The sequence below is a fragment of the Pongo pygmaeus genome, chromosome 2 (genome assembly GCF_028885625.2).
Source record: "Pongo pygmaeus isolate AG05252 chromosome 2, NHGRI_mPonPyg2-v2.0_pri, whole genome shotgun sequence".
NCBI classification, from domain to species: Eukaryota; Metazoa; Chordata; class Mammalia; order Primates; family Hominidae; genus Pongo; species Pongo pygmaeus.
The window spans coordinates 89,637,116-89,662,370 of NC_085930.1; the positions used below are offsets into that span (position 1 = coordinate 89,637,116).

Genomic DNA, 25,255 nt, shown 5'->3' on the forward strand with positions numbered 1-25,255 from the left:
AGATATATTGATATGCCAGAGCAACAGATGAGAGATGGAGAAAGGGGTTGGGGTGGAATGTGGCTCTACATTCTGTTTAATAAAGCTTGCTAGTTTTGATGGTAGCTTTTTTTTTTTAACTTAGAAAAGTGTAATGCATGAATATGTACTTGTTGCAATTTGAAATAATGGTTTTTAGTATGCCTACGAATAATATGACAGAATAATGGAGCTGCACTATGACTTTCTAATAATGTAATTATATATTTTTCTGTGAATGCAGAAGTGATTAGTAACTCATCTGTGAAAGGAAGATAATAGTACACACTTTGTAGAGTTGTTTCAAGGATGAAACATGATAATATATGTAACGCACTTTGAAGTTGAGTGACCATTTAATTTATTGTGTAAACCAGGACACTTTTCAGAGTGAAAAGAAACAAATAGTATGTGTGGTCACCAACTAGGATTGTATAAATGCTGTGCAAGTGTTTGCTGCTGCTGTTATTCCTATTTCAATTGCTGATCCAATGTTAATTAGACATTTGTGGGCACAGGGTTCATTTGTTTTTGAGTTTTTTTTTCATTAGTGCCATTGGATTTGCCCACTTTCTTCCATCTTCTGTGGCCCCAACACAGGGATAACTGCTGCAGTTCAACTATGAAATGATGTTTCTTTAGCCAAGATAATTGGTTTTTCAAAGCAAGATTGACATTTCGCCTTGACTTTATTAGCACTATACTGCTCTAAACATTTAAACAGAGAGAAAAGACAAAGGACCTCAACATGATGTTTTGCATTTCTTTTCCTTTTAAAATTTTAAATGTAATTTTGGTGTAAGTAATTACCTTGGCATCAGCAATTTATGTAGACCAGTCAGAAGTATCTTAGGAGAGGTTAATATCTACATGGAGGAATCAAACCATCTTATTGTTCCTTCCACCCACCTTTTATGTGTCTTCTTAATATTGTTGACCTTAAAAATTGTTTTAATGGTTTTGAGCTTTTTGAAAGGAGGGACCAGGTGTTATTTTACCATAAGGAATGTAACACAATGGGCTAATATGTGTGATTCATCTTAATAACATGAGCTGTGGTGGTCTAACGATAAATCTTAGAGGAATCTGCATGAACATTGTTTTTACATGGCCTTAGTCTCTCTTCTTGTTCATTTAAAGTAGGTCAAATCAAGCCAGTTTTCTTTGTTGTTGTTAACACATCATAGCTTTATTCAGTAACAGAGTAGAATTTTTAATACAGAGAAAATGAAGTACCTGAGAATGATAAATAAGTTTACCACCCAGTTAACCCCTGTTACTACTTCAGAAAAAAAGTACTACATGTCAGTAAATTCAAGAAGAAATGCACAATATGAAAAATGAAAACCTTCCCCTCTTTACCTTCCATAATAATTCCTCTCCCAGAATGATTTTTAATGCCTCTAAAAGGTAAAAGTATCTTCTCTGGAGACTGACTCCTGAGTTTGAGTTCCATTTCTATTCCTTACTTCCTGTGACATTTAATTTTTGGCAAGATGCTTTTTCATTGGTAAAATAGACATAAGAATATCTATAATGAGGCCGGGCATGGTGGCTCACGCCTGTAATCCCAGCACTTTGGGAGGCCGAGGCGGGCAGATCACGAGGTCAGGAGATCGAGACCATCCTGGCTAACACAGTGAAACCCCATCTCTACTAAAAATACAAAAGAATTAGCTGGGCGTGGTAGCGGGCGCCTGTAGTCCCAGCTACTGGGGAGGCTGAGGCAGTAGAGTGGCGTGAACCCGGGAGGCGGAGCTTGCAGTGAGCCGAGATAGCGCCACTGCACTCCAGCCTGGGCAACAGTACAAGACTCTGTCTCAAAAAAAAAATCTATAATGCTGTTGTGTAGATTAAGTGTGTTTATATGTGAAAAGCATCTAAAGCAGTCCTTAGCATATTTAAGTGTTATGTATCTGTTGGCTAGTATACCAGTGGGTATATATGCTTGAAAATTTCATACAGTCATTTACACACTGGTCTGTATTCAACTTCTGTGTATCCATAAAAATTTTTTTAAGTGATATAATAGGTGTGTATATTTATGGGGTACGTGAGGTATTTTGATACATGCATACAATGCAAAATAATCACAGCAGGGTAGATAGGATATCCATTGTCTTCAAGCATTTATCATTTGTTATAAACATTCTAGTTATGCTCTTTTAGTTGGTATAAAATGTGCAATAAATTATTGTTGACTATAATCATCCTATTGTGCTATCAAATACTAGATCCTATTCACTCTATGTTTTTGTACCAATTAAGCGTCCCCGTCCCTCCCCTGCTGCCACACACCCCACAGCTCTTCCCAGCCTGTTGTAACCATCTCTACTGTCTACCTCCATGAGTTCAGTTGTTTCAGTTTTTAGCTTATCATGGAGCTCTTTTGAATATAAATCTACCTTATTCTTTTATATCAGTGTGTATAGTCTATTAATTTTTTAGACAGATCCTTTATTGGCATTTAGTTTGTTTTCAGTTTTTTACTCTTCCGAGCAGTGTTACAATGGAGATATTTGCATAGATGTATTCGTGTACTTGTGGGAATAATTTCTAAAAGATAAGTCAAAAGGTATATGTGTCTTTAATTTTGGTATATCTTGCTGTAATGCCTTAGTAGCTAGCTGTTTTCCCCACTATAATCCTGTCTGAAATTGTTATCCCTTCCTGTGGCTTTCAGTTTGGCACCTACAGAATTTTTTGCCAAACTGCATTTAGAAAGGAAATGCTAATCCTCACTGGTGGATCACAGGATTACTAGTTCACAAAGGCAGGTGAGATTGCAGCCTTCCCTCAAAGGGAGCCACATTTGACCTGCAATTTAGCCTTAGCAGGGAGTTACATAACAGTGATGCTATTGCCACTGGTTGTCAAGCCTTGACCTGTCTCTGAAGTTGTTTTGTAATCAAGGTTTTAATGGCAAATATAGGGAAAGAACAATTATGAATTTTGAAAGGAATGTGAGTCTGGTTTTATGAGAAACTCCCTTTTATGCTAAAATGAGAGCACAGCTAAAATGGCTGTGTCATCTGACCAGAGGCCTGGAAATCTAGAGTTGCTCTAGTAACTGTAAAGGAGTCATTTCTTCCTGCCTTTATGTTTATGAAAAATAGAGTTTTAAGATCTAACTTCTTGAAAGGACTTTTTGAGGCTTATTTGGTGTCTTGAGTAATCTTATATTTCTTCTGGCTATATGTTGGCATATATGTATCCCATTTTGCAAGTAAATATTTACATTTCAGCATAAATATGTCATTATTGATTTTAAACTGATTTTGAAAGACAGATATTTTGTATGTCCAATTCTGGTATAATGAAATCCAGTAGGAAGTCATAAGTTCTCGAATTGTGATAATAGTCTACTGTTAAACCAATCCTGTTTTTTTATGTCTTCAGTGGTTAACATTTAGGCATATTGGATATGAGGCATTTTGATGAGCAAATATGTATCTCATGCCCCTGCCTCATAGACAGTATATGCTAGACAATGTGTGGTCATATTACTCACTAATTAATACGTGAAGTTAATTGCTGCCTCCTTTTCTTGACTCAGATTCACACTCCACAGTCTTTCCAGGAGCTAGATGGATGGTATTATCCAGCCATCATCCTACAAGCCTAAAGCCAAGTGGAAAACCACCATCCTCACAGCAGGTGTCAAGTATTTTGGTTTAGAAACTCTTTCCAGATGATATTGATCCTCATAGTAAAGAAAGTAATTATGACAAGGAGCGATGTTGATAACATCAAAAAAATAACAAAAAATCTGCTAAGCCATCTTTACTGTTTTTACAGGATAGACCAAAGCCCAGCAGAATTACTAATACAAGCATTCAAACTGCTTACAGAGGGTTTCAAGCATGATAATTTGTGAAGTCAACGTGTATAGTAAACAAAACATGTTTTAAGTGTGTTCATTATGGAGCTAATTGATAAGATGTCATTAAAAATAATAATGCTCATAGCATTTGTGTTAGGAACTATCAGCAGCAGTCCATCTTTAAATTTAAAAAGAACAGAGGCTATTCTCAAACTGAGAGCTTACCTTTTTGTTTTATTCTGTTTCTGTTGGAGCTGTGCTCTGTACTTTATACATGTTATTTCAATAATTCTCGTCCACAGAGTTTTCTAGGCAGCAACTGTCTACGCACAATTTAAGCTAGAAACGCCATGACCTTCCCAGTAAATTTGAGACAGAAACAAATTTGTAAGGAATCCTAACTGGGCAAAACTTGATATGCATAAATGCCTAATATGTATTTACATAGATATATCTATAGATAAATCTTCAACATTTACTCTGACTTTTATAGGATGATACAAGTTGTGGATTAAATTTTTTTTTTTTTTTTTTTGAGACGGAGTCTCGCTCTGCCACCCAGGCTGGAGTGCAGTGCCGCGATCTCGGCTCACTGCAAGCTCCACCTCCCGGGTTCACGCCATTCTCCTGCCTCAGCCTCCCGAATAGCTGGGACTACAGGCACCCACCACTATGCCCGGCTAATTTTTTGTATTTTCAGTAGAGACAGGGTTTCACCGCGTTAGCCAGGATGGTCTCGATCTCCTGACCTCGTGATCTGCCCGCCTCGGCCTCCCAAAGTGCTGGGATTACAGGCGTGAGCCATAGTGTCTGGCCGTGGATTAAATTTAACATAAACATAAGGATAACATATTTTTTGTTTTCCTACTATAGACAGACATTGTGCTCCTTTGTATACTTTTATTTCCCTTAAGTTTCCCAATATTTCTATAAAGTAGATAGTTTTATTCCCATTTTACAGATGAAATCAGATGTTGGTCTTACGTGACTATACATACAGGCACACACAGTAAACGCTGGGTGAACTAACCAAAACATTGGCTCCAGTTTTTGTTTTGTTTTGTTTTTCTGGCCTAGGCAGTTGGCTGTGAGAGAGGGATAGGGCTGAGTGGGAGGAGGGCCTGTGAATGCCTGGACAGGGAATTCCCTGTGCTGCCAGAACTAGTGGTGCCACACTCCTACTTGTGCCACCCCTATGTTGGCATTGGCCCCTGTTTTTTCCTAACCAAGTCATCTGCTCAGTCCTAACCTGCCTTCTAGGACCTGTGATTCTTTTTTTTTTTTTTCCTGTTTTGAGATGGAGTCTCATTCTGCCACCCGGGCTAGAGTGCAGTGGTGAGATCTAGGCTCACTGCAAACTCCACCTCCTGGATTCAAGCAATTCTCCTGTCTCAGCCTCCCGAGTAGCTGGGATTACAGGCGCATGCCACCACGCCCAGCTAATTTTTGTATTTTTAGGAGAGACAGGGCTTCAACATTTTGGCCAGCCTGGTCTCGAACTCCTGACCTCAAGTGATCTGCCCACCATGGCCTCTCAAAATGCTGGGATTACAGGCATGAGCCACCATGCCCAGCCAGGACCTGTGATTCTAATCTCTCCTTTTTAGATCAGGCCATGTTAGCTCCTAACTGTGTATGCTTTGCTAGCCTTCTAACTAGCCTCCTTGCCTCTGGGTTTTTCCCAGTTACAATCCAGTTTGTACATCCTCCTAAAAATTCTGGCCCATGAATCTTTAGCAACTCCCACTTTCCTGCCAGCAAGATGTACAAGTATAGTATTTACTGGTGTGATTCCCAAAATCTGACCCCCAACTGCTTGTATATCTTTGGGTCCTGCTATTTGTCTTCACTCCTCTAGCCTCCCTAGTGTTCTAACACACTCATGCCCTAGATTCAGCCTTTCATTCCCCACCCAGCCTCTGCTAGAGCACAGCTTTCTCCCTGCCTGGGGTGAGAAGAAGGAAAGGACTTCAGCTTTCTTTTTTAACAACAGCTAACAGGTTTTGAGTACTCATATGGTTCAAAAATCAAATACTATAAAAAGATAATCTCCAATCTTCCAGTCTGTTCCCCATCCACCCCACTTATACTGCCTTCTCTCTTGGTGTAACCCCTTTTATTAGTTTTTTGTATATCCTTCCAGGGTATCTATATTGCTCAGCACTGCACTAGTAGGGACTCCTTGTGCCCCTTTGACAGGTCTCTGTCTGGGCTTCTAGGCTGTCCACAACATCCTTTGAAATCTAGGTGGATCTCTTGGAAGGTCAGAGAACAACTTGCATTCTGCATGCCTGCAGAATTAGCGTCATGTAGATGCTACCAAGTTTTATGGCTGTATCTTCTCAAGTAGTAAGTCAAGCTGCACTTGGGCCTTCTTGAACCACAGCTGGGGTGGCCGAGGAGCACTGTGCCGGAATGCAGGGAGCAGAGACCCAAGGCAGCTCTGGGCAGCAAACCTATGGAGGGCACCCTAGGTCAGTCCTCCAAAACCATTCTACCCGCCTAGAGTTCTGGGCCTGGGTCTGTGGTGGGAGGGACAGACTTGAAGGTTATTTTTTAGTTTAAAGATCTCAATTGGCTTTATTCTCGATTCTAGAATTGGGCCACACATCATTCCATAAAATAGAATAAGTGTTCCAATGAGCCAAGGAGCAGAGGCTGGCTTTATATACAGAGAAGGGCTAAAGAAAGTAGAAGCACAGAACAGACAGCATATTAGTCATTTCAAAGCTACTCTTCTTGTAAGGTGGGGACAGAGAGGCCAACAATAGAAAAATAACTAATTAGTTAACATGAGGTTATTTCAGCCTACCTTTTTTGAAGAGAAGCAAGGACTAAAGTAGAAGGAACTTCATTATTATGCCCACTGAAGATTTAAACTGGCCTCTTGGGGAAATTAGCTGTTATTCTCTTCTGATCTCTTACAAGGTTGGGTAACAACTTAGTCTAGGTTTGGTGACATGGAACTTTAGCATGGGTGACTCCATTTTGATTTTTAGTCTGGTCCATTGGGACATAGTACAAGAACTTAGTCCAAAACAATGGCCTCCTGTAATTTTTATTTCACAGTTTTCCCTTTTGGTTAGGTTGTTATGTAGGTGAGAGTGTAACCAAAACTTAGGTCATCAGTACTACTCTCAGTTGCCATCATTTTGAGTTTCTAGTCTCAGCATGTGTTTATAGCTTATTGTGTCCTCCCCATTATTATAAGTTTGTTTGAGTTTTTGTTGTTCCAGCTAGAGACATACCATTTGATGCTTGACAGATGGCTCTCTGGAAACATTTAAAACTTTTTGAGAAGATACAGTACAACAGGGAGACTACTGTTGTGATTAGCAGGTGGAAAACATGAAGAGTTTGGAGCTTTCTTCTTAGCCAGGATCCCCATGAGCCAAACCAGCTAAAATCAAATAGCTAGATGAGGAGTCTACATGTTTTAACAAAGTAATCTGCTCTACAATACCCAATGTATTTATGTGCAACAAGAAATATCAGTTGCACAGATTGATCCCTGTTTAATTAGTTGATATCTAGTGTCCCATGACTATCTTAAATTAAAGCAGAGGTCAGGTGCAGTGGCTCACGCCTGTAATCCCAACACTTCGGGAGTCTGAGGGAGGTGAATTGCTGAGGTCAGGAGTTTGAGACCAGCCTAACCAACATGGTGAAACTCCATCTCTATTAAAATACAAAATTTAGCTGGGCATGGTGGTAGGCACCTGTAATCCCAGCTACTAGAGAGGCTGAGGCAGGAGAATTGCTTGAACCCGGGAGGCAGAGGTTGCAGTGAGCCGAGATTGTGCCACTGTACTCCAGGCTGGGCGACAGAGCGAGACTCGTCTCAAAAAAAAAAAAAAAAAAAAAAAAGAAATATAAATTGCACAGATTGCTCCTTGTTTAGTTGGTAATCTAGTATCCCATGACTATCTTAAATTAAAGCAGAGGCCAGGCATGGTGACTCACGCTTGTAATGCCAGCGCTTTCGGAGGCCAAGGTGGGTGGATCATTTGAGGTCAGGAGTTTGAGACCAGCCTGGCCAAAATGGTGAAACCCCAACTCTCCTAAAAATAGAAAAATTAGCTGGGTGTAGTGGTACGTGCCTGTAATCCCAGCTGCTTGTGAGGCTGAGACAGGGTTATTGCTTGAACCCGGGAGGCAGAGGTTGCAGTGAGCCGAGATCACACCACCGCACTCTAGCCTGGGCAATGGGAGTGAAACTCCATCTCTAAGTAAATAAATAAATAAAAACCGGCAGTCCCAAATTACTTCTAGGAACTACTGATTGTGAAACTGTATAGCGTTATGTAGTCAAGGGAAAGAAGTAGGCATAAATAAGGAATAATTAAGAGGAGTAAGAGTCTTCTTATGATGGGGAGTCTTATTCCAATGGTCTTGGGAAAAGTTGTCCCCAGCATGAAGTCGACAACTTCTCATCCTGATTTGCAGTTTGATTGTCTCTGGTGTGACATCAGGCATTCTGGTGAATTCTCTGTGTGGCACATGTATCAGGTATGAGACATCTCCCTTGAAATTTACATCGAGTTGTCCAGCTTTCGCTTATAGGGCTTGAGAAACAGCTGTTTTTGCTATATGAGAGTCTTAGCCAGATATTAGAGAAAACTAGAAGAATTCAGAATCCAGTCTAGTCTACTAGTGAAAAAAGGAGAAAAATAAAAAAAAAAAGCAAAAACAATGAGCCAGGCTACAATCTAATAACAAGGCCACTATAACTTTTTTTAACGTAATTTTTTTCTCTACATTCACCCTCATTTCTACAAAAGATAATCACAGACCAATTTGCCTGATTATTTATAAAAGTGCAGCAAGAATAACTACATAGCTGTCTTTTAAATTTGCTTTGCTGCAAACTTTGACAAGGAATCTCAGATTAGACTTTTAGAAACCTCTCAATGTTAGGAAGCCAAATGAAGGCACACATCAGACTTTGCCTGCTGTATCTAGTACCTTGAGGTTCATGGGCCTGCCGGGAAGTGACAGCCTTTACTCATTCACTATAAAGCTGAGAATCCTTGAAGCTAGGCATTCTTGTTTTTTTGAGATGGTGTCTTACTCTGTCACCCAGGCTAGAGGGCAGTGACGCAGTCTCGGCCCACTGCAACCTCCGCTTCCTGGGTTCAAACAATTGTCCTGCCTCAGCCTCCTGAGTAGTTGGGATTACAGGCTCATGCCACCACACCTGGCCAATTTTTTGTATTTTTAGTAGAGACAGGGTTTCACCCAGGCTGGTCTCGAACTCCTGACCTCGGATGATCCACCCGCCTTGGCCTCCAAAGAGCTGGGATTACAGGCGTGCGCCACCATGCCCAGGTGAAGCTAGGCATTCTAAGAACATTTTGAAATACGGTATTCCTGTCAGAGCCTTGATAATATAACCAGTGTTTCCAATTGTATCCTGTTAAAGAGAACAGATTCTTTATTGAACTTATGCAGATAACCAAATTGCCATAAAAATAACAGTACTAACAAATAGTTTCCAAATTCTGGAGGTACCATCAGGTAGAAAGAAAAAGCAAATGTTTCTATTTTTATTCGTAAAAGTATGCTTTACCAAATTGCTGTAAGCTATAGATAGCTTTTAAAAAAAGAAGTTTCCTTAAATCTGTAAAACAAAATATTAAAAAAACCAGCAATGTTTCAAATAAAGAAGCCATGAAAACTCATAGTTTTTATTTATCAGTTCAATCAGTCTCATGTAATTAATTCGTGCTCTGTTTGATCTTGGTTAGCAGTTTTACAAACCCATCAAATTAGGAGTTTATTTTGCCAAGGTTAAAGACATGCCACAGCATCAGGAGGTCCTGAGACGTGCTGAAGGTGGTTGAATTACAGCTGATTTTATACATTTTAGGGGGACAGAAGTTACAGGCAGACATCAATGAATACACGTAAGATGTATATTGGTTTAGTACAGAAAGGCAGGACAACTCGAAGGTGGGGGGTGGGGAGGACTTCCAGCTCATAGGTGGAGTCAATTTTCTGATTGGTAATTGGTTAAGTTATTGTCTAAAGACCTGGAATCAATAGAAAGGAATTTCTGCGTTGAAATAAGGGGTTGTGGAGGCCAAGGTTCTGACACAGATGAAACCTCCAGCTAGCAGGCTTCACAGAGAATAGATGGTAAATATTTCTTATCAGACTTAAAAAGGTGCCAGACTCTTAATCTCTCCTGGATCAGGAAAAGACCTGGAAAGGGAAGGGGGTTCTCCACAAAATGTAGATTTATGAGACAACTTTGCAGGGCCATTTTTAAATACATCAAAGAAATATATTTTGGAGTAAAATACTTCAATTTATTTCAATGTCTGCTGTCATGTGATGTATCTCATTGGTACAAAGAGTCTGTTTCGTCAGTCTTAAGATCTCTGTTTTAATGTTCATACTGGTCAGTTGTGCCTGAATTCTAGAAGGAGGGTGTAATGAGGAATTCTGGCCCCACCCGCATTCCCATCATGGCCTAAACTAGTTTTTCAGTTTACTTTGGAAAGCCCTTGGCCTATTGAATGGGTGTCCATTCAATTGGCTGGAGGGCTTAGAATTTTATTTTTGGTTTACAGTTTCTTCATTAAACTTTTGGAAATTTTGTCCAATGGTATAAACTAAGTTATATCAGAGTTTGTTTTTTTTTTTTGTTTTTTGTTTGTTTGTTTGTTTTTTGAGACAGAGTCTCACTGTGTTGCCCAGACTGGAGTGCAGTTGCACGATCTTGGCTCACTGCAACCTCTGCCTCCTGGGTTCAAGCAGTTCTTCCTCAGCCTCCTGAGTAGCTGGGATTACAGGCACGCAACCCCACACCCGGCTAATTTTTGTATTTTTGGTAGAAACAGGGTTTTGCCTTGTGGGCCAGCCTGGTCTCGACTCCTGACCTCAAGTGATCCACTCACCTCTGCCTCCCAAGGTGCTGGGATTACGGGCGTGAGCCACTGCACCCGGCCTTCTTTTCATTCTTCTGATATAGCTTTTTGGAGACACAGCACTTTAGGATTATAATTGCTTGCAGAAAGCTTTCATAAAAGGCATTAGAACCAAAACAATTAACTGTGGACAGCATGACTTAAAATGACCATGGTTAAAACCTGACGAGAGTTCATTATAATGATAATGAAGTTGATAAGGAAATTTGTTTATTTTTCAACCAAAATTATGACTGATAGCATTTATACCAATACATACCAGATTTATAAGAACTTTTTTTATCACAGGGTGGGTGGGAAGCCTGATTTTAGGGGCTTTCCTAGAAATTTTTTTTAGCAGTCCTTTTTCCAATGTCCTGGTTATTTGCACAAATGGCAGTGAATTTTTGGAAACTGCTCTTTTAGGGATTGCTTATTTGGGGAAGCACCCTAGGATAGGCCCAAATGTCATTCTAGGTTGCTGGTTGTCATGGAGCTGAAATACTTGGGGAATGGCTTTTCAAAAGGTAATTTGCAGTCTTTTGGGTTTTGCCTGACCCATAAGCAGATCAGATGGGACTTGTTGGGTACTTGATAGAATTCTCAGGAGACTACCATTCTGCCTCTTTCATCCATGTGGGGCTCCCTAGAGTACACCAACACATGTACTAGTTGGTACAGATCAAGTATACTGGGGTTATAAATTACCAATAACGCCAGGCATGGTGGCTCATGCCTATAATCCCCGCACTTTAGGAGGCCGAGGTGGGTGGATCACCTGAGGTCAGGAGTTTGAGAACCAGCCTGGCCAACATGGTGAAACCGTGTCTCTACTAAAACTACAAAGAAATTAGCCGGGCGTGGTGGTGGGTGCCTGTAATCCCAGCTACTTGGGAGGCTGAGGCAGGAGAATAGCTTGAACCCAGGAGGTGAAGGTTGTGGTGAGCCAAGATTGCGCCCTTGCACTCCAGCCTGGGCAACAAGAGTGAAACTCCGTCTAAAAAAATAAAAATTTTAAAATAATAAGTTACTAGTAAGACCCTGAATTCTTCAGAAAACTTGTGAAATTCTTCTCTAGGTTTAGGAAAATCTTGAACTGTGGCCTTGAAGTCCATTTTTGTCCAGAGAGTGCAAGTCACTTGGGGATTATCTCCTGATTTTTCAGATGATTCTCTTGTAAGGAAACTGTTTAACTGCTTTTTTCAGGGAAGAAAGGCAATTCAGACAAAGCAGACTGAATATTTAGTAGCAGATTGTAAATATTCAGGCAAAGAAAGAGAGACAGTAGGACTTACATCAGTTTTACCATCCTTGGTAGGGGAATATCTTCCATTTCCAGCTTTTCATTAGCTCTTTACAGTGCATCTTTTTAAAAGGTGATTTTAGAGCACTGTCTCTTTGAGGCTTCTGAATGCCAATAAGAATTTTGTTCTCTCTGCATAATTTGGGAGGCTCGGGGTTCGAGTGTGCTTCTTAGATGAATAGTCTTTTTCATGTGGAACATTCCATGTAATGGCATCATAATTCTGAATTATCTTTTGTAAGATTTTGCCATTTGTAAATATTTGTAGCTTCCAGAACCAGAAACCTTATACACAAAAAAGGCAGATTGGCCAGAAGGCAGGGTACTCAGATCTTTAGAAATTAAAGAAACCATTTTATGTTGGATATTGGGTCTTCCAAAGCCAAAATGGCTTTGGCTTTGAGATCGCCTGACCAACTTAGCCAATGAAATTTCAGTTTCTTTTTTGTCTGACCCAGTCAGATGCCTGAGGCCTCCCTCATCTAAACATGTAAGAAAAAAAGAACACACATACCTATGAATTCCAAAAGCCAGAGTTCATGCCCCCCTCCACCTCATGGTAATAACCACTTACTGTGACTGCTGTTGGTTACCTTTACTACTGCAGCCCTTTATGATAGCCACAGAGAGTGTAACCCACATTTCCCTCTGGCCATATGCTGGTCACCAATGGGATGCAACCCATATTTCTGTCCAGCCACATTCTTCAGGGCTTGACCCAAGCCTTTTATGGCATCATGCATGAGATATCACCAGAGTGGGAGCCGAAACAATGTAGTCCTTGCCAGTGACTTTTCAGCCACTATGAACCCAGAAGTCATGTGCCCTGCCACAGTACAAACTAACCCTAGGTACCCCAAAGTCAAATGTCCTTTCACAGCACAAACTAACCTTGATACCCCCAAAGCCAAAGATATCAGTGAGCTTAAATACTTAAAGAGAGCAGAGCTCAGATCTGAGAGGGACTTAACTCTCAGGGCTACGTGAAGGAGATAGTAGCCCCCACCCCGAGAAAAGAAGGTTAGCATCACCTTTTCCTGTGTTCCTCAAGGAGTCTCAGGTCAGCTGTCTCCAGGTCCTTTTGTGGTCATCTGTCAAAAGACAAAATTACAACAAATTTAAAGATCTCAATTGTCTTTATTTATGATTCTAGACTTGGGCAACAGTTGCCACTTCCACATTTTCAGGTATTATAGCAACAGCCACACTGCCAGTACAATTTTCCATCTTACTCTGTTTTCCGAGGCTGTAATAGAATACCAGAGAATGGGTAATTTATAAACAATAAAAGTTTATTTTACTTATGGTTCTAGAGGGTGGGAAATTCAAGATCAAAAGGCCAAATCTGGTGAGGGTCTTCTTGCTGTGTCATAACATGGCAAAAGGTATCACAAGGCAAAGGAGAGTGTGAGATGGAGAAAAGAAATGGAGCTGAACTCACCCTTTTATCAGGAGCTCACTCCGAGATTACTAACCTATTTCCACAATAGCCGCATAAGCCTGTTTATCAGGGCAGAGTCCTAATGACCTGATCACTTCTTCAATCACCTCTTCAAGGTTCCCCCTCTTAATACTGGCACGATGGCAATTAAACTTCTTTTTTATGTATTTATTTTAAAATGACAGATAACATTGTGTGTTTTTGTCATGTACAGCATGATGTGTTGAAGTATATATACATTGTGGAATGGTTAACTAGCTAATTAACAAATGCATTACCTCACAGAGTTATCATTTTTATGGTGAGAGCATATCACATTCACTCTTTTTACATTTTTCAAGAATATACTGTGTCATTAACTATAGTCACCTTGCTGTACAATTAGGTCTTTTGAAATTTATTCCTCTTGCCTAACTGTAACTATGTATCTTTTGACCAACATTTCCCCAACCTCCTTCTCCCTAGCCACCCCAGCCTTTGGTAACCACCATTATACTCTCTATTTCTGTGAGACCACCTTTTTTAGATTCCATATGTAAGTGTGATCATGCATTATTTATTTCTCTGTGCCTGCCTTATTTCACCTAGCATAATGTTCTCCAGGTTCATCCATGTTGTTGAAATGACAGGATGTCCTCCTTTTTATGGTTGAATAGTATTTCATTGTTTATGTATGTATGTGTATGTGTATATATGTGTGTGTAAGTGTATATGTGTATATATGTATACATATATACACATACACACATATATATATACACACACATCCACAGTTTTGTTTTTTTTTTTTTTTTTGAGACGGAGTCTCACTCTGTCACCTAGGCTGGAGTGCAGTGGCATGATCTTGGCTCACTGCAAGCTCCACCTCCCGGGTTCATGCCATTCTCCTGCTTCAGCCTCCTGAGTAGCTGGGACTACAGGCACCGGCCACCACGCCTGGCTAATTTTTTTGTATTTTTAGTAGAGACGGAGTTTCACTTGTGTTAGCCAGGATGGTCTCGATCTCTTGACCTTGTGATACGCCCACCTTGGCCTCCCAAAGTGCTGGGATTACAGGCGTGAGCCACCACGCCCAGCCCACATGTTTTTTTAATTCATTCATCTGTTGGTAAACACCCAAATTGATTCCATACCTTGGCTATTGTGAATAAGGCTGCTATAAACGTTGGAGTGCAGATACCTCTTTGACATACTGATTTTATTTCCTTTGGACACATAACCAGTAGTGGGATTGCTGGATCATATGGTAGTTCCATTTTTAATTTTAAAAGAATTATTGAGGCCTGGCACAGTGGCTCATGCCTGTAATCCCAGCACTTTGAGAGGCCGAAGTAGGCGGATCATTTGAGGTCAGAAGTTTGAGACCAGCCTGGCCAAGATGGTTAAACCCCATCTCTACTGAAAATACAAAATTAGCTGGGCATGGTGGCACATGCCTGTAATCCCAGCTGCTCGGAAGGCTGAGGCAAGAGAATCGCTTGAACCCAGGAGATAGAGGTTGCAGTAAGCCGAGATCACGCCACTGTACTCTAGCCTGGATGAAAGAGTGAGACTCTTGTCTCCAAACAAACAAACAAATATACATACAGTTTCTGGAGGGGTTGGGGCAGGCACAGAGGCTCATGCCTGTAATTCCAGCACTTGGGAGGCTGAGGCATGTGGATCACTTGAGTTCAGGAGTTTGAGACCAGCCTGGGCAGCATGGTGAAACTCTGTCTCTACAAAAAAAAATACAAAAATTAGCTAGGCATGATGGCCTGCATGTGTAGTCACAGCTACTTGGGAGGCTGAGGTGGGAGGCTGGCTTGAACCCAGTAGGTGGAGGTTGCAGTGAGCCGAGATCATGCCACTGCATTCCAGCCTCGGTGACGGAGCCAGATCAGTGGTGAATTCTGATATTTTAGTGCACCTGTCACCCCTGTAGTATACTACACAAGTGCGTACTTACACCCAGTGTACCCAATGTAGTTTTTTTCCCTCACCCCTCTCCCAGCCTCCATCTTCTTAATCTCCAGAGTCCATTATGTCACTCTGTATGTTTTTGTGTCCTCATAGCTTAGCTCCCACTTACAAGTGAGAACATATGGTATTTGATTTTCCATTCCTGAGTTACTTCACTTAGAATAATGGCCTCCAGCTCCATCCAGGTTGCTGCAGAAGACACTATTTCGTTCCTTTTTATGGCTGAGTAGTATTCCATGGTGTATAGATACCACATTTTCTTTATTCACTCATTGATCAATGGACACTTAGATTGTGAATTCTCCAGCTCATATTTTCAGTTTTTTGAGGACTCTCCACTTTGTTTTCCATAATACTTGTACTAATTTACATTCTACCAGTAGTGTATAAGGGTTCTGCTTTCTCCACATCCTCACCAACACTTGTTATTGTTTGTCTTTTTGATAATAGCCTCTCTCAGTGGGGTGAGCCAGTATCTCACTGTGGTTTTGATTTGCATTTCCCTGATTAGTGATGTTGAGAATTTTTTCATATACCTGTTGGCCATTTGTATGTCTTCTTTTGAGAAGTGTTTATTCAGGTCATTTCAATGGCTGTTAAATTTCAACATGAGTTTTGGAGGGGGCATTCAAACCACAGCATCAAACTTTAATCTCTCTTAGATCTGTTAATATTTTTTCCTCTCAATCAGGGCACTTACTCCCCAGGTTGCCTTAGATGTTGTTTTCCTATTACTTAAATGTATTTACATTTGAAATCCCCAGTCCTCAATACAGTTGGAGATCCAGGCATGTAGGAAAAAAATGGTATTTCTTGGAGACTTGAGAAGAACACAGATAAGACTAGCAAAGGAACTGTTGAATACCATCAGTGCCACCAGATTCACCCACTAGATGCTTCTTTTTAATAAACTTAAAACATTTGTAGTAAGAAAATTCTATTAGTATTTATTTCCTTCGTTTTAGTCTCTTCAAGGACTATGTTTTATTTGTCTCAGTCTCTTCAGATAATATTGTTGGTGGTTAAAAAACTGAAAGCATTAGTTTGCATTTTTAAAATATAAAATTAAAACACTTGATGAATATGTAGCTTGAGCAGTCTGTCAAAGCCATGACTCTGAGAACTAAACCCAATTCTAAAAATGTTTATCTGATGTTATCATAGAATATATTTTAAAACTGGAGCCATCTGCCTTCCAAAGTTTATCTCCGCTGCACCTGCGCTCAAAAATACTTCTGCCTACACACAGGAACTATTGTTTAAAGATTTTGCTGTTGATTCAGCATGGAGGCTCTCCAGGAATTATTCATACTTTAAAATTTATTTCAAAAAATAATTACTGCGTACTATAAAAACAAAACAGAAAACCCCCCAAATTTTACAAAGACATGGAGGAAAATTATCTTTTCCCACCTCTATCTATAGTCCCTCTTACCAGAAATAACCGCTATTACAAGTTTCTTGTGGACCTGTCCAAGGATAGTCTCTGAATACACACATGCATGTGTGATGCACATGCACACACGCAAAGCCTCCTTTTTCCGCACATATGGCAACATGTTGTATATGCTTTTCTACACCTGTTTTGTTTTCATTTTACTAAACGTATCTAAGGAGAGTGTTTTGGTATCAGTATATCTGCACTATTCTTTTGGCTCATACTATTACATTATGTGAATGTTTCATCATTTAACCAGTTTCTTACTGATGAATAGGTTTACAATCTTTCTACTATAAACAGTACCACTAAGAACATCCCTTTATGTCTCTTTGTGCATGAGTGCACTTCTATAGGACAAACTTCTAGAATTGGAATTATGGGGTCAGAATGGTAGTGTGTTTTTAATTTTATTTGTTATTGTTCAGTGGCCCTACAAAGAATTACCAGTTTGCATTTTATTAGCGTATAAAAGTGCAGTTTTCTAACACCCTTGCCAACAGTTTTATCAGATCTTTTGCCAATCTGATAGATGAAAAATGACGTTTTACTGTGGTTTTAATTTGCCTTGCTCTTGTTATGATCCAGCATCATTTTGTCCAGAAAAGAACACTAGCTTAGGACTTCCAGGCAGACAGATTTGGACCCCACTTGTTGGCCATCATTGTCATCTATTTTTTTTTATTTTTTTATTTTTTCTTTGGAGACAGCATCTCGCTTTGTTGCCAATAGGCGCTGGAGTCCAGTGGTGAGATTATGGCTCAATGCAGCCTTGATCTCCCAGGCTCAAGTGATCCTCCTACCTCAGCCTCCCAAGTTACTGGGACTAATAGGCACATGCCACCACACCTAGCTAATTTTTATTTTTTGTAGAGTCAGCGTCTTACTGTGTTGGTCAGGCTGGTCTCAAACTCCTGGACTCAAGCCATACTCCCTTAGCCACCACACCCAGCCTTAAGTTATATGTTTATCTAACAAATCCATTCCTTTTTCCCTTACCCATCTCATTCTTTTTTCCTAGTTTGACACTACATCTTTTAAATATTTCCTGTCTATTCCTTTTATCAGTGCTTCTCAACAGCCAGAGACATGAACATTTGGACTTCTGTCTGTCTGGGCAGGTTATTTCACAAAAGGTTCTCTATGAATTATTGGCTTATTTCCTTGATTGTACCTGAAAGTTATTTCCACTCAACAACCCAGTAGATTGCCAACTCTGTAAGGACGTCTTTTCACTGCTGTTACTCCAGCCCCTAGAATAGTACCTGACACACAATAGTCATGCAATAACTTTCTTTTTTCTTTAGTATATAAATATTTTTTATTATATGCAATAACATAAACTATGCATAACAAAATTTACCATTTTAGCTAGCCATTTTTAAGTGTACAGTTCAGTGGCATTAAATATATTTACATTTCAATAACTTTCTTTTGAATAAACAAATGAACAGTGATACTGGTTATTTGTACTTGAAAGTTACCAAGAGCCAGATGGTAACATTGCCCTTCTTTCCTGCAGACGAAGTTATACGGAAGCGTCTCCTCATTGATGGAGATGGTGCTGGAGATGATCGGAGAATTAATCTGCTAGTGAAGAGTTTCATTAAATGGTGCAACTCTGGGTCCCAGGAAGAGGGGTATTTCATTTCACTGTTGTTTCCATACCAGTGTCCTAATGTGATTTTAGGCCCTATATTAAGGTCCTGTGAATAGATCAAATTTTCACTCACCTTAAATGTCCAGTGGAGTCAACTCTTAATTAACCGAGAGTAGATTTTCTTGGCCTTTTCTTCTCTTCAAAGGCCTCTCATATGTTTATTAAAACATGGAGAAGGCAGGTTGGTAAGGAGAAATGAAGATTAAATTCAGACTCATTAGTTTGGTTACTTTTAAGACATAAGTGTTTAATAAGATAAAATATCTAAATGGAATTTTCTCCTTCGCTAATAAAAGGCTGCTGCTATGTATGTATATATTAAGTTGGTGCAAAATTAATCGTGATTTCTGCCATTAACTTTAATGGCAGAAATCGCAGAAACCACGATTACTTTTGTACCAACCTGATACACACACACACACACATATATCTAATCTTTTTTTTTGTGAGACAGAGTCTCATTCTGTTGCTCAGGCTGCAGTGCAATGGCACAATCTTGGCTCACTGCAACCTCCGCCCCCCAGTTTCAAGCAGTACTCGTGCCTCAACCTCCCGAGTAGCTGGGATTTTAGGCATGCAACACCATGCCTGACTAATTTTTGTATTTTTAGTAGAGATGGGGTTTCACCATGTTGGCCAGGCTGGTGTCAAACTCCTAGCCTTAAGTGATCTGCCCACCTTGGCTTCCCAAAATTCCAGAATTACAGGCATGAGCTACCACGCCTAACTATATTTATTTATTTTTTAACATAGTAAACTTTTCCTCCTTTGAATTTGCTTTCCATATAAATAATTTTATAGAGTGAAAAAATTGTGGGAACAGAATTGTGAAGTTAAAAAAACATCTTAAAGTATTTTTTAAAGTCTTTTAAACAAAATTCAAATAATTGTTTGAATAAAATGTGCATTGATAAGAACAATCCCATCTTTGCATTTGTAACTAAAGTAGTTAAATTCAAGAATACTACATTTGATAAAAAGAAAACTTAAGGGACAGATATTCTAAATTATTTTAAATAAGCAAATGATTCTCTCAGAACTTGGTATAATTTAATTAGCAAATATTTCTCTGCATTATAACAGTTCACTTTTGTCAATCCACAAATATCTTTATTTTGGTTTTCTCTCTTTTTCATTAGCTATAGCCAGTACCAGCGTATGCTGAGCACGCTGTCTCAATGTGAATTTTCAATGGGCAAAACTTTACTAGTATATGATATGAATCTCAGAGAAATGGAAAATTATGAAAAAATTTACAAGGAAATAGGTAAAGAATCTTAATGTTTCTATCTGTAATTTTATTTTGTATGGTCTAAAGGAAACAATAGCTGCTAACAATTTTCTTTGGTGGTGAAAGAATAATAACAATTACTGTATTAATGGAAAGAATACAGTAAATGTTAGCTATAAAAAATGTGTATTCTAACATGATATAGTACTTTGGGTTACAGCTATTTTTTAAAAATACTAGTGTCTATTTTGTTACCAATAGAGGTTAATTTATAAATGCGTTTAAAAATTAAAAATGGATTATTGATTTTGTTACAACTATCTTTTAAAAAACCTTCTCATATAGAATGTAGCATAGCTGGAGCACATGAAAAAATTGCTGAGTGCAAAAAGCAAATTCTTCAAGCCAAACGAATACGAAAAAATCGCCAAGGTAAGGGTTTTGAGGGATTTAATGTGCAAATATATTATTACTGACTACAGTTTTCATGCAGCTTTTAATGTTGTGAGGTAAAATCTGCAGCCTGAATCAACCCGGATTAAAAAAGATCCAAATTTTAATTCCTTAAAACTATATTATTCTTTAAAATAGAGAAGGAAGTCTGTGTTGAAAAGAATGTTTTTGCTGGATTACATTGATTATCCAAGTATTTCTTTTCTGTTTTTCTCTTTTTTTTTCTTATCCCAGTATTTCTTAAGTATTAAATTTTTACCATCTTGGACCCTTTTGCCTAAATAATGTTATGGTTAATCAGCAGAGGCGATTTACATAAATATACTAGATATATGGTTTGGGTTTTTTGTTTGTTTGTTTAATAGAGCTACTTTCCAAAAAATGAAATGGAAAAGCATTTAAACGCTGGGTTTTCATTAAGTACAAAGCAAGCAAACATTTCTAGACTGCCTAGAATATCTAAGAAGAAGGTTAAAGTTGAGTTTTGTTATAATCTCTTGTTTTTAAGTTAGAGTATGTCCTTGTGTAGTTCCTAAATACTATTTCAAGATAATTTTTAATGTTAGAGGCAGTGCTCTTCTTATAATGTAAATTGAAGAAAAGTAAAAATAAAAAATATAATGTGTAATCACAACTGGTACATTGATATGAAAAACTAGAAGAAAATAGAAAAAATGGTTATTTTGAAGTTGTGGGTTTTTATGGCTTAGGTTCTTTTCTCTGTTCTTGTTTTGTTTTGTTTTGTTTTTGTTTTACATAGGGCATGTATTTTGTAATTCAAAAAATTTGTATTCAAAAGAATCATACTTTGAATTAATATGCTCCGTTCTAAAACAATGAATTTTCACTTTTTAATGAACTAATTAAGATGAAGCTTAATTTCCTCTTTTTACAAGTTTTTTTTTTTTCAGTTTAAAATGTGTATGGTGAAGTTTTGGTGCCCTATTTACAGTAACATATACCAACTTAGTATCAGTTCTAAAGTCATCTAAAAATATTTTGCAGTGTTTTCATTGGTTAATGAGGCTTTTAAGTACATCCTGCCACTCATCACTTCATAAGAAAGCTTAACAGGAGTTACATGACTTATCTTGGAGGTCTCAGTGGAGAAGAAAATAGAACCTGAATTTTAAGTTATTTGCAAGTTTCTGAAATCTTAACTTTTGGAATGAGTGAGAAGTGTAATTTGTTGTTGACTAACAACTCAAATTAATGGTAGGATATATTCACTGATTTTATTTTATTTTATTTTATTTTTTGGACAACTAGTGAGTAAGATCCTTCTAGAATCAGTCTATTTGATAATCAATAATAACTTAAATTTGCTTATGCTTATGCTGACCTCTTATGTTCTGTCCAGGACATATAAATGGAAAAAAAGTGAGAGCTAAAACCCCTGTTTAGAACACTTTTGATGTTATGTATCATTATAATTATAACTCAGTTAACTAAAACTGGCAATACTCATCTTTCAGTGATTTCATTTCTTGATGTACTAGGAAGGTGATTAGGAGAGGTTTGTGATATTACACATTTTGTTTTGATAATTCACATTCAAAAAATACTTAGTTTGATAAACATTTTTATGTCTTTCAGAATATGATGCTTTGGCAAAAGTGATTCAGCACCATCCAGACAGGCATGAGACATTAAAGTAAGTGTAGAGCTTTACTTTGAAAGGAACTAACCTTTATACATAAATGCTCATAAACTACCCTAGGCATTTCATTTTTGCAGAAATAAATATGTTTCAAAAGGAGGGGTCAGATATTCAATATTATATTTTTCCGTACTTCTCTGTTAGATTTTATTTTCCTCTAACCTTACCAGCTATATGTCTAAAATAAATGCATGTAATATGCATCAGTAGCACAATGGATACATAGAATATGGTCTTCATATATTAAAATATTGAATTTCAGTTAAAAAGAATAAACTAATTATGCCCTTTTAAAACACAGCTCTCAAAACATAATCAAAGACACATAATAAATTTTAAATTATATTTAAATTCCTGAAACACATACAGAATAATAACAATTTATAAAAGTTAGAACCCCCTTTGAAATATTATATACCAATACTGTGTATTATTCAGGGATACAAGTATATGCATAAAAAAGAATTAGAATGATATAGTAGTTGCCTGAATGGGAGGTAGAGGAGATAAAAAGGCCCAGGATAGAGGACTAGGGGTAAGATTCAAAGGGTATTTTGAGTTAATTGCCAATGTTTTATTTATTTTACCAAAAAAAAAAAAAATCCCTTGAAGTTAAACTTCACAATATGTATCATTTCTTGGGTCTTGTTATTCTATTATCTGTATTTTTCTGTACTTTAAAAATGGATCCAAAAATGTAATTTTAATGAAAGTAAGTCCATATTTAGAAGTTAAGAAGAAATCATCCTCAGCTTTAAAAGTTTCACCATAATGGAGTGTTGTAACTCCTTATAAGCCTTTTTTTATTTTAAAAATCCTATCTAGTAACTTAAAGGTGAGGTATTAATTGTAAACTCTTTCCCTCCATTCAGCAAAATGTAACACTGTTTTATTTTTTCCAGGGAACTAGAGGCTCTGGGAAAAGAATTAGAGCATCTTTCACACATTAAAGAAAGTGTTGAAGATAAGGTATTTGCATATATATTTAGCCTTTGTGATCTATCTGTCTGTCTATATATCTATATATACAGGTCATTTGTATAAATTTTTTTCTTGTTAACACAGCTGGAATTGAGACGGAAACAGTTTCACGTTCTTCTTAGTACCATCCATGAACTTCAGCAAACATTGGAAAGTAAGTAGAAATAGTCTCAAAATAAATGTTTATGAAGATTTTTTAAATGACCCAGGGATGTACCTTTTGAAATATACATCTTGGAGAGAGAGTATACCTTTAATTTCTGAACAGTATAGCTGGATGACGTTAGAAGGTACTCATGTTCAACTTTCTTGAATATATGTAGGAAAGTCTTAATTTGTAGTAATATAGGATTTAAAGATATACATAGTGGTTTAAATTAAGAAAAATTCAAGGATGATAGATTTGGAATCTTTCTTGCTTCACTGTAGTTGATTACTATAATGTAACAACTCAGGACCCAGGCAGGCAATAATAAGGAATCAGTACATAAGAACATTTGCATACCCACTGAGTGGTGGGTGCTTTGGGGAGCTGGAGACTTGCTCTTTATATTCACTGTAGACAAGTGGAAATTTTTGTGTTACCTGATCTTCTGATTGTTTTAAAGAATAGCCTAAGACCCATTTTTTTTTTTTTAAGACAGTCTTCCTCTGTCACCCAGGCTGGAGTGCAGTGGCACAATCTTGGCTCACTGCAATCCTCACCTTGCAGGCTCAAGTGATTCTCCTGCCTCAGCCTCCCGAGTAGCTGGAATTACAGGTGCATGCCACCACACCCAGCTAATTTTAGTATTTTTAGTAGAGACAGGGTTTTACCATGTAGGCCAGGCAGGTCTTGAATTCCTGACCTCAGGTGATCCACCTGCCTCGGCTTCCCAAAGTGCTGGGATTACAGGCATGAGCCACCAGACCCTGCCCGGATTTTTTTTTTTTTTTTTTAAAGTGAAATCTATCACATAAATTTTAAAGTTTGATTCAACTCGTAGCCATCTTTGCTTTAATTGTATTGGCTAATAAAGGATAAACATGTTTTCATGTGTTCACTGAATATAAAATACAGGCAAACTTGACTGAGGTTTTATGTTTCCTTCTCAATTACAGATGATGAAAAACTCTCAGAGGTAGAAGAAGCTCAGGAAGCAAGCATGGAAACAGATCCTAAACCATAGACAGGCTAATTGCCCACCACTCCCAGGAATATTGAAATAGCTACATGACCATAATGTGTTTAAAATGTGGTGTGCTCTTGAGATATTTAAAGTTTTGGCAGTAAAATACTCTAAGTATGAATGTATTTCATTCATATTTCCTCACACAAAGGAAAATGACTTCAGTATAGATTTGTTTTCATTAAAATGCATTTTTTATTCTTAAGTGGTAGGAAGCAACATCCAAAAATGCTTAATAAAATGCTTTTAAGCTGCATATGTTTGTGGTCATTAATATTCTAGGTAGTTTTTAACTGGTAACATTGATTGGCTTACAAAATAAGTTGAAAATTGTTAGAAGTTGGCATTTCTAGGATGTACATGGGTAAATGGGCCAATTTCTGGAAATGGTTACACTTCTGAAAACGGAGTCTATGAAGAGGCTTTAGGAGGACCATGAACCTGTGAAATTACATGCAAAATGTTAGTGGTGTATGCTTATTGTGGAGAGAGGTTCCAGGCTGTTAAAAGTCGCCAGTATGAGAGGTAATTATAAGATGCAAAGTAAAATAATGCACATTACTTTCTATATCTCTCCTTAATATGTGAGGAATAGGGTTCTCAAATGTTTTGTTGATCTGTTTTCTCTACTATTTGGTTCTTTAGGAATCATTTTCAATAGAAAAAAATGTATTGATAAAGTGAAGAGTTGTTTGAAGTAAATAGTTTGTTAAGATTGTCTTGCATAGGCCAGGCGCGGTGGCTCACGCCTGTAATCCCAGCACTTTGGAAGGCCGAGGCGGGCAGATCACCTGAGGTCAGGAGTTCGAGACCAGCCTGACCAACATGGAGAAACCCTGTCTCTACTAAAAAAAATACAAAATTAGCCAGATATGGTGGCACATGCCTATAATCCCAGCTACTCAGGAGGCTGAGACAGGAGAATCACTTGAACCCAGGAGGCGAAGGTTGTGGTGAGCCAAGATTGCGCCATTGCACTCCAGCCTGGGCAACAAGAGTGAAACTCTGTCTGAAAAAAAAAAAGATTGTCTTGCATAAAGAATTTATAATCTTTTTAAAAATTAAGCTAAGGCTGAATCACTTGTAATTTTCTTAAGTATTTCATTATATGTGTAATACTTGTTCAGCTCCATCCTTATCCATTTATTTTAGTTCAGAAACATGACACTTTGCATGAATCATACCTTAATGATGTTACATTTTTG

General features: G+C 38.1%; 1 protein-coding gene across 6 annotated transcripts in view; it reads left to right on the top strand.

Moving 5' to 3' along the window:
- The window catches only part of THOC7 (THO complex subunit 7), a 29,664-nt gene extending 5,358 nt beyond the window's left edge, over window positions 1-24,306 (top strand). For 2 of the 6 annotated variants that reach the window (XM_054484009.2, XM_054473820.2), the window contains exons 2-9: window positions 3,575-3,675; window positions 18,419-18,536; window positions 19,696-19,823; window positions 20,133-20,219; window positions 21,837-21,894; window positions 22,803-22,869; window positions 22,966-23,035; window positions 23,983-24,306. In XM_054484009.2, the coding sequence (XP_054339984.1) occupies window positions 3,606-3,675; window positions 18,419-18,536; window positions 19,696-19,823; window positions 20,133-20,219; window positions 21,837-21,894; window positions 22,803-22,869; window positions 22,966-23,035; window positions 23,983-24,050 (666 nt within the window). In that variant the 5' untranslated portion in view covers window positions 3,575-3,605 and the 3' untranslated portion in view covers window positions 24,051-24,306. Of the gene's footprint in view, window positions 1-3,574; window positions 3,676-18,418; window positions 18,537-19,695; window positions 19,824-20,132; window positions 20,220-21,836; window positions 21,895-22,802; window positions 22,870-22,965; window positions 23,036-23,982 lie in introns of those variants that run through there. The other 4 variants (XM_054473821.2, XM_054473822.2, XM_063661886.1 and 1 more) reach the window with 3 other exon arrangements.
- The last annotated feature ends 949 nt before the right edge of the window (window positions 24,307-25,255 follow it).